General features: G+C 33.2%; 1 protein-coding gene across 1 annotated transcript in view; it reads right to left on the reverse strand.

Annotated features, from left to right (window-relative positions):
• The window catches only part of RBM26 (RNA binding motif protein 26), a 90372-nt gene that overhangs the window by 15550 nt on the left and 63889 nt on the right, over positions 1-10933 (reverse strand). The window contains 7 exon segments of the mRNA XM_017871209.1: positions 1773-2033; positions 5723-5827; positions 7284-7302; positions 7304-7427; positions 7430-7448; positions 8859-8933; positions 9278-9403. Coding sequence (XP_017726698.1) covers positions 1773-2033; positions 5723-5827; positions 7284-7302; positions 7304-7427; positions 7430-7448; positions 8859-8933; positions 9278-9403 — 729 coding nt within the window.

Consider the following 10933-nt stretch of genomic DNA (forward strand, 5'->3'; position numbering starts at 1 on the left):
ACCCCGTCTCACAAAAAAAAAAAAAAAAAAAAAAAAAAGGTATCTACCTCTCAGGGTTATCCAAATAACTCATAATGAATTATCAGAGGTAGATACCTCTCAGGGTTATCCAAATAACTCATAATGAATTATCATAAGGCACTCAGAAGGCATACCTGACACAAAGTAAGTACTCTATAGGTTTTCAGTTATAATATTTATTACTATTACTACTGGTACTGGAAGATACAGCATTTTTGTTAATCACAATTTGTAATAGTTAATGGCCCTTTAATATTACAGATATTAAATAATGTCAATTTTTTTCCTTTGACATCTACCATGTGTTCAAATCATAGGTTGAGAGAAAGAAGCTAAACTTCAACTAAACTTAAGACTAATAATTTAAATGTGAACTTTGGAGGGAAATTTGAATGTCCAAATGCATATCAGAATTTTTATTTAGAGGCTCTGAATACTTCTCCAGCCAAAAGAACTTTAGTCTCACCAAAACATAATCACAACAAACTCACTTTGTCTGTTTGGATTATTTTAGCACATTCGTTGTTAGTTTCCTGATTAGTTGTAAAACTATACACAACATACAAATTATCTGGATCTCCTTTCTCTTGTGGAAGGTGTGGCAGTAGGGTACACAGCAGGGAAGAGTTGGGCAAGATTTATCTCCAAGCTCCTTTCTAGTTCTCTAATTCCTTTCTTTATCCCTTCAAATCCATCAAGAACAGGACTTTAGAGTCCTCATTCTTAAATACTAATCATTTTGGTTATTTCTTAAACATAAACCATTTCTGTCAATATCTTCTTATGTCCCGACAAAATATCTGTAACTGCTGTAAGCCTCCAATAACACCTAAGTCTGAATTTTTAAAAGGTTAAATCATTTATGTACCTACCTACTAGCTTACCTATTCTTTAAGACGTAAACTACAGTTTTACTACTTCATGAAACTTTCCTTTATTGTTTTTTCCATCATATGCCAGTGTGATACTTCTCTAAGTTACTAAAGTATTTATAGTGCTTAATAAATTATAATTTCATTATAAATTATGTCTGTAGTTTACTCTGTGTTAAACTGATATATGTAAAAGCCTTGAGGATAAATAACTTATTATTTCCTTCCTATCTCCAGAGCAACTATTAAATATAATGCTGAGGGTAAAACTGATGCTTAGTAACCAACCTCTGGGATACCACTAAGAATCACAGCATTTGGGATGAAAGGGTCATTCAGCAGGTATAATCTTCATTTTGAACATGAGCCTAATAAATCCCAGGAAGTCCAAGTTAAATAATGGATTAACAGAGACTAGAATCCCATTCTCCCTTCTTGTAGGTCAATCTATTACCATTAGATAAAGTCTTTTTCATTACACCCTGACACAGACTGAGGCAACTTCTAGATCATAGGTCAAAATTTTATCTTGTTTCAATAGTGGGTCAGCTAGATCAAGAATACATTTTTAACAAATACAAACCCTATTTTAATTTTTAAAAATCTGGATGGCCCATGCAATATGTTAACTTTTTCTTTAAAAGTAAATATCAAATAAAACTAAACCACAAGTCTTCCCTCTCTGAAACAATAGTTTATATTGTTCACTTCACAATACTTCATGGCCTACTAAGTGTAAGAATAGTAATGTCTCTTCTAGATAATTACACAAATCCTACAGTTTTTAAATTAACAAAAAAATTCAAGATTATTCAAACCCTTTGTTCAGATTAACGAGTTGGAATTACTTATGTCCTTTTCATAACATCCTCTTTAAATATGTCTACTATCCCCAGTGATGATTATCAATATTTGTTTTGTTGAGCAGTAAGAAAGTACCGCAAAATGAGGAAGAAGATCTTCTCTATCGCTCTCTGTAAATGCAGAAATCTCCAATGCCCTGGGACGGTGATCCACCACAGCATGACCAGGCACACCTCGTCCTCGCCCTCGCCCCCTGCCTCGGCCATGAACTGCACCTCGACCTCTTGAATGAATTCCTCTGCCCCGACCAGATGAAAGAATCCCTCGCTTGGCAGCCTAGAAGAGATCAGACACACAGGTTAAACAATGCTGCGATTAGTAACACAAGCCAAGCATTACACTCTGGCAGATGAATAAAACTTCAATGCAATTTGACAATGTATTCAAATGCTCTATAGAAGGATCTCATAATTTAAATCGGGATTTTAGTTTGGTGAAAGTAAACGTAGGTGGCTAGTAAACTGAAACAAAAAAATAACACTGAGGTCTTGGAATTACTAACTGTGCCTTTTTCTAAGTTCTTGCTCTCTAAGATATCAGGCTATATCACCAAAAGATCAGCAACTCCTGATTTCCAAGTATACAGTGTTAAATGTTACTTCAGAAGTCAGGTTAATCAACAGATAAATAATACCTACATTCACAATAAATATTTTTTCCAGTTATGATTTTCAAATACAATGTTTCTATTTGTTTGCCAGTTGACTTCAATAGGTACAGTTATCTCAAATCATTTTAATTACTTACCTCTATCATTATAGAAACATTGTAGCATATTGATATTCTACCACATTATTCTGTATGATGACAGCACACCATTCCTTTATTCCACAAATACTTAATGTGCACTTTCTGTGTACAAGTCTTTACTCTCATGAAACTCAAATCCTAAGTGTAAAGAAGCACTAAACAACTAAGTTATGGCCGGGTGTGGTGGCTCACGCCTGTAATCCCAAAACTTTAGGAGGCCGAGGCAGGCAGATCAACTGAGGCCAAAAGTTCAAGACCAGCCTGACCAACATGGGAAAACCCCGTCTCTACAAAAAATACTGAAAATTAGCCAGGCCCAGTGCCTGTAGTCCCAGCTACTCGGGAGGCTGAAGCAGGAGAATCACTTGAACCCGGGAGGCGGAGGTTGCGATGAGCCGAGATGGCGCCACTGCACTCCAGCCTGGGCGACAGAGCAAGACTCCATCTCAAAAAACAACAACAAGAACAACTAAGTTATTTAATTGTATTAATGAGAAGTGACTCAAAAACGTGAAGAAATGCTTTAAGATTTGAAAAGAACTTCAAAGATTTGCAGTGAATAACCCACTAGAATGTATGTCCCCTGAAAATATTTTTTTTTCCATTTTCTTCTCTGCCTTATTCCCAGCAGTAGCTGGTGGATTGTATTTAATACTTGTTCAATGAATCAAAGGAGGAGCAAAGAAAAAGGCAAGAATGAGGTAGGGGTTACGGCATGAAAAAAAGCACCAACACTGAAAGAAATGTAATTTCCCAAAGAATGAATATAATTCAGTGTAGTTGGATGGGGAGATAAGCCTGGAGAGAGGCAGAGTCAGATTACAAGGATCATGTAAAGGATTTTGAGTTTTATCCCAAGAGCCATGAAAATAAACTAAAAGATTTTAAGCAGTAAAAGAGTGATGTAACCAATCAGTGTTGAAGAGGATATTCTGGCTAGAGTTTTAAGAACAGAGTAGAAGGAAGAAAAGAAGCTAGGAAACCATTCAGTATGCCACTACGAAAGACCTGAAGAAGGAAGTCTGGACTACAGTAGTGACAATGGAGATAGAAGTAAACGCATTTAAGATACATTTAGGAGTAACATATATACAATTTGATAATTAGATATAGACGCTGAAGGAAAGGGGAAATCAATTAACACTGCCAGATTTCTGGTTTGCATAACTGTACAGATGGGGTGTAGGAGCAAGATAAGCAAAATTCTGAAGATGTTGAGTCTTAGATGTGAAATACCCAAATGGAAGTGTGAAGCTGGCACAGCTGCCAAATCTCTGCTAATATAAGTATTTCAGTTTCTTCATCTCAAGACAGTTAATCTTAACATTAGCTAAAATAATCATCTAATATCCAAATAATAATGCTAAGTGAAATAAGCCAGGCAAAGAAAGACAAATACTGTATGATCTCACTTATACATGGAATCTAAAATGATGAAACTCATAGAAGCAGACAGCAGAATGGTGGTTACCAGGGGCCGTGGGGGCACAAAGAATGGAGAGATGTTGGTCAAAGTGTACAACATTTCAGTCATATAGGAAGAGTAAGTTCTAGAGATCTATTGTACAGCACTGGCTGGTGACTACAGTTAATAATAATTATTGTATAATTGAAAATTGCTGAGAGAGCAGATTTTAAATGTTCAATTTTCATCAAAAAATCACAAGTATGTGGGGTGATGGACATGTTGGCTTGATGTAATCACTTCACAACTTATACATATATCAAAACATTTTGGATTATCATATAATTCTTCATTTGTCAATATAACAAAATAATACATAATAATAAATTTTAAAGGTCAAGGATTAATATTAGTAATAGAACAGTATATACAAAAGTATGCTCTGAGGAATATTAATGCCTCAAAATGCTCCTTGAAAAGGGGGGTCCCCGGACAAATAAATTTGAGTAACACTGAATACTTAATATGTATTTTTAGAGATTCAGAAATTAAAAGCCTCTAAGAGACCCCACAGTAAAAACGCACATCCAATACAACCTGTTCTAAGGTTATATTATTTAGCCTAAGAACCTTTTTCACTAGTTTTCTATTAACAACTAATGGAATTACTGTGGTGAACGAACACACTCTGGGAAGTACTGCATTACTGCATAAAACTAATAATTACTGAAAATTAAACATAAGCCGTGATAAAGGAAAAACAAAGAATGTCATTCAGTGTTTAGCTATGTTATAATAAAAAAGCAAAACACAGAATAATAAGGAATTTTGTTAACGCTATTATTTATTTAAATTCTGGGCCAGAATTTTGAAAATGGTATTTTGTTTCAAAGATTCCACCAACACTGGCATAAAATCGCTACAATGGGAAAACACAATTTCTCTATTAACATAAAAAATATTTTTCAAACTTTTTTTTTCCCCAAAAAAATATTGGGCAGGACACACATACAACCACTTCAAGTTTCCAGAGAATGCAAAAGTATGCACATTTAGGACAACATCCTATGGCTTCCCCCAAAAATGATCAAGCTGCCAACAAATTCAGAAAAAAGCATTAATCTCAGATAAAGCTAAATAAAGTATAAAAATCTTAAATTTCTGTATCAAACCACTATAAAGACATGTGCCAACTGTACTAATGATGTTAATGTCTATTTCAAAATACAGTTCCAATTTTTGAACATCTTTTGCTATTCAAAATTCTCATGTCATATAACAGGAATCAATTTCACTAGGAGTTGTTTCTTACATAAATAACCATCTAACTAAATTACAAGAAAGCAGTTTCTCTTTTCTAAACATCCACAGCACCATCTATAGGCAAAACTTAAGTAAACATATTCTTCAAAATAGTTCTCAATATAGTTCTCCAACTAAAACTGTCATACAGCAACTCAATTTATATGCAAAGAATATCTCCATAAGAATACCTGAAAAGCCTTTATTATAAGGTTTTATTCCAGGGAAGACAGAACAAAATAGAAAAGAAATAAAATTCATTAGAAATGGAGGAACTTGGGGATATAGGCAGAATTACTGCCACTCCTCATTAAATAAGATTTTACCTAGCAGCTCTGAAAAATCTGTTGATCTCTTCCCTCTTTCCTATATTAGTATCTCAATATGTATGCCAGGGATTACCAACAATTACTAATGAGAATGAAGGGAAGGGAATATATTTTTAAATTGACCACTACAACTGCATTTGCTTCTTTCAAGCCTACTGTGTAGTTGTGATTAAACATACTTCCAGCTGTAATTCTGTATACTTTCTCCTAAGTTCAGTGACTTCTTCTCCAGCCTGCATCTTCTTATATAAATCCAGTTCTGTGTCAAGTAATTCCTTCTGCATCTAAAAAATAGTAATTAATATTTTAGGTGACAGTAATTATTATCCTGTACTGATACAAACCTTTTAAAAATAACTTTTACACAGTCCCATTTAATCCATATATTTCTATTTCCAGTATAATCACTCTAGTCCAAGCCAAAATACTCCACACCTCCACAATACTGTAACAGCTTCCTAACTTGTTGCTACTTTCATTGATTTTCCTGTAATTCATTTTCCATATAGCAGTCAGAAGGAGATTTATATAGACTGATATGGGTAATTTAAAGGAAATAACTGAAAGGAAAAGTAAGTAACAAACCCTAAAAAACCAAGGTGCTAATGAGCAATACGGAGTATGTTTTTATGTAGAAAACATACCTATCTACATACATACATTTGCAGAAAGAAAAACTAGAATAAAACAGAACTAATGATACTGGTGACCTATAAGGGGTGAGGACAGAGTGCCAGGAATCAAAGGGAAAGGGGTCTTTTATGTATTCCTTTTACATAGTTTTGCTTTTGAACCATGAGAATTGTTTCACTTGTTCAAAAAATAAAATACAATCTGCAAGAACTGGGGCCAGAGAGAGAGTATCCAAAACTGAATACAAATGCAAATAGATTTGACTTTATCAAATTAACAACTACACAAAAGGGGGACAAAAGTAATTTTAGACCATAGTTCTGACTTCACACCTTTAGTGGAATACACCGAGGCTGTAAAGAACGTAAATAAATTTTAAATTTTATATTTAGTTAGCTGTTGGGAGTGGTATTGTTGTAGCAATTTTGGTACTACTTTGAATGTATTATAGTACTGTGTTTAATAATAATATACTGATATCAGTGAAACCAAGTTGTCATTATGGGAATATAAATAAAATACGAAATAAGGAAGAACCACGTGATGTTGGGTTTGAATTTAAAATATTAGAGTCATGACTATATATACACACATACATACAGACACACCAAGTATAAACACTGTATAACTCTGTTTTTTTCTTAATCACTTATTACCATCTAAAACTGTCTTGCTCACTTATTTGTATCTAATAGGTTGATCTACCTGAATTTTCCCCTTTTCAATCAACCCACTGTGTACAGTGTTGTCAGAATGTTATTAATACTTTTCTATTATTAACTCTCTATATCACCAACTACTATTATATAAAACTCAAACCCTCAGTCAAGTAGTCATATACCTATATCACTTTGTCCTCAAGCTGCCTTTTCAAGATTACCCATGACTATTTTTCTAATTACTGACTTTCCAACCATAACTCCACAGAATTTAAAAAATTAGTAGAATTTACTTGTTTATACTTTTAATTTATGGGAGGGGAGAATAGTACCTACAATGGTCAGATTTTGAACAAAAGACATTACCTACCAGAAAACTGAATCTTAAAATGTAGTGTCTAATACTTTTAGTAAGTAATAATATGAACAACAATACAAATTAAAATACCTGAGTCTTGGTTTTATACTTTTGGAAGACAGCGCCCAGGAGAAGCAGCTTTGACCTCATCTTTCAACTTGGTAATATTTTTTGTCAAAACCTCTAAAGTTTTCATTATTTCTGCTTTATCTTCAGACTTCATTGTTTTGTTTTCTCCAGTTTTGAAATTAACATCTGCCAAATTTTAAAAGAGAAAATAAAGCTCATTACTCCTACTATCATTAACAAAACAAACACTGCAAAGTAAGTTTAAAATAAATATTACTACTTTTTTTAGTTTATGCATTTGTGAGAAGGCTAACCATGACTAATTATCTAAAGATAGCAGAATAGCAGATTCAGTGATGCTAACTGTATCTCAATTCAAGTTTTACTCTTGGTTAAATTTGTGAAGAACTGCTACTATTCGGGTCTCTCAGAACGTAAGTTCAAAGCACACAACCAGAAGAAACTCAATTCTATCACTGAAAAATTATCAATTTGAAAAATATATTAACAATTTTACTATCTAATTCATTTGTTGATGTTACCACCTCTAAGTATTCCCACTATCAATGTCATCTCCAGCCCAGAAAGAACCAGAGAAAAAGCTTTATGGTTCCTTTCATACAATGAGATATTAGAAAAAATGAATGTTTAATTACTTTTTCACCTGAGAATGATATTCCCAACATCAACAGGAAACAATAAGATAAGCAAGATAATATAGGGTAAAAGAAGCCACATGATTATTGTAGGTTTCCTGAACTAGGATGGCTTCAGTTTTTGGTTTTGTAAAGTACTGTGATTTCTCTTAAGTACATCCAACTTTAAATTAGAAAAGATATACATTTCAAATCAAAATGCAGTTTCTGTATTTTCAACATTTTCAAATGTCATACTACTAACCTTCATTACTAGACATAATCAAGAACTGAGACTAATTAAATGTCATAAATTAGAGTAACATGGTTCAAAAGAAAGAATGTAAATCACATAAGTAATTTTTAATTTTCTAGCAGTCACATTAAAAACATAAAAAGAAACAAATACAATTAATTAAAATATTTTGCTTAACCTAATATATCCAAAATGTGACATTTCAACAATTGTGATGTTTTACTTTTTTCTTTGTACTACATTTTGAGATCTAGTGTGTATTTCACACTTACAGCACATCTCAATTTGGACTAGAGACATTCCAAATGCTCAACAGTCAGATGTAGCTATCAACAGTCAGATGTGGCTACTAACTGCTATACTAAACAACACAGGACTAGAGGATCCTAAGTGAGTGAAGAAAGGTACATATCAATACTGAGAAAAAAGGTTCCATTTAATTATCTGTTGAACAAACTACTGTGCAGCAACACAGCTGAATAAACACCTTAATTTCATTCTATGTTGATAACTATAGTACCAGTTAAAGTATAAAGTATACCCACCATTTGATGTACGCTCTTCATCTCCAATATTATCACTGACAAATATTTGTTTTACCATTACCAATTACAGCAAATCTTTTTATGACTATGTAGTATAAGATTAAGTTCACTCCAAATTATAACATTTGCAATTTTGCCAAATCTAACTCTAATATTTTACCTTCTGTGTTTCAATGTGCTTTTCTAAAATTTCTTGTTTCCTTTTCCTTACATCCTGCTGAAGTTTCAATGCCTCCTAGAATCAGGGATCAAAAATATCATTAGAATATTACTAAGGATAAACAATACTATCCAAGAGAAGAGAAATGGTTGTAATCGCAGAAGCCTGTCAACAAAAATTATATGCAAGCCTTTTCTATGTAAAACTTAAAATATGTATGTAAGTTTCAAAGATTAATCACGGGAACCTTTCTTTCAAAGAAAAAATTTTTATTTGCTGCTATACTATGGACAATAAAGGTTCAGTGGCAGCCAAACTCCCTTTTAGTCTTATTTTGTAATAAGCACTGAAAAAACACATACACAAAGAAAACCTTTCCTACATGCAAAAATTTTTTATACTATACCAGTTGTACTTACCTGTTTTTTTTTCTGTGCTTCATTATTATCAACTGCAGAGGTGGAAACAAGTAAGGTTTTTTGTGCAGCCTTCAAAGCAGCTGGATTATACACTGTTTTTGTTAGGCCAGTAGATGTAGACAACACCTACCAATACAAATTTAACTTTTAAAAATATGTATCAGCCATTCATGATATCCTGTTTTCTATAAAACTCAACTTTAAAGCACTACTGTCAAACCTCAGCTTCAAAACACACTGAACTAAATGTATTTTATACTTATAAAATGAAATCATATTTGGTGATTTGAAAGGTATAAATAAGCTCTAACATTTAAAAAAATTAACACCAAATACCTATAGAAAAAAAAGTAAAGAAAACATAAAATGTCAAAACACTGCTATTACTATATCACTGAGAAAGTATTAGTTGTTGAATATATTTACTAATATTTTTAGTGACTAAAGCTAAAACCACACTCAAGAGCATGGCACAGGAGGAAACTGGTTGCTGTCCCTCAATTTAACATGATCATCTGCAATTTCCAGTTCTGAAACATACCCTATTGCATTCATTCTCCATTCCTTTGGTAGCAATGTTCCTTCAGCTTGAACTGACCTTATTCCCCAAAACCCAGCTTAGGATCAGCCTAACAAAATCAAGACCTCTACAAAGCCTGAATCATTTCTCTCTTCTACCCAGGTCTTCACATGAAATTTTATTCCTTTGGCTATTAGGTAAAATGCTATTAGCTATTTTAGTTAGTGTTAGCTATTTAGTAAAAAAACGACCTGATAATATATTAATTAATGTGTCTTTTCCCCCATCTACATTGTAAGGGCATTAACATAAAGACTATGCCTTTCTCTTCTGTGCATCTTCCAGTACCTAAGTCTTGTCACCAACTAATTATGAGACCACGGGTAAGATCAAGTACCATTTTGGGCCTCAGTTTGCTCATCTATAAAATAAGGAAGATGAACACGATGGTGTCTAAAGTCCTTACTAACCCAAAAATTCATTCCAAGAAGGTAGAGATTTTGCTTGTTTTTTAACTTGGTTCAGTGCTACAAACAGTGCCCAGGGCACAGGGTAAGTACTCAAAAAAACATTTCTGCACTAAACTAGACTGAAATGACTATAGGTCAGAGTGGACAACCTTTCCTATACAATGGTCAGCTCAAAAAAAAAAAAAAAAAAAAGATTGGGACCTTTTTTACCCTTCAAAAGCAAAACAGTTTAAGTTCCATGGGGTGGTTGGTTACTGGTTCTTAAAAAGAAGCCTAGGGATCTCTGCAGGGCGATCTACGAACGCTACAAAACTAAACATGAAAGCATGTGTGTGAACACTGCAAGTTTTCTGAGGATAAAACTGTTTCTAAAGTCTTAAAGGAGTTCATGACCTAAATAAGGTTAAAAGAACTACTCAAGTTTAAGAGTATAAATGAGAAAAGTGGTCCTATTTTTTAGCCACTGAAACGTTAACATCTGGTTTTAACAGGTAAGCAGCAATCTGAAGACTACTTTCTAATCTTTCATCATGAAATCTGATTAGGGAACATCACGAATCACTATTCTAAGTATTCAAAAACGTGTTAGCCTCTAAACGAAATAAAACCTAAAATACTACAATGTTTCTATTTTCATACAGTACAGCTGACATTTAAAATAAAGGT

Source organism: Rhinopithecus bieti, unplaced genomic scaffold (assembly GCF_001698545.2).
Source record: "Rhinopithecus bieti isolate Rb0 unplaced genomic scaffold, ASM169854v2 scaffold_4981, whole genome shotgun sequence".
Taxonomy (NCBI): Eukaryota; Metazoa; Chordata; class Mammalia; order Primates; family Cercopithecidae; genus Rhinopithecus; species Rhinopithecus bieti.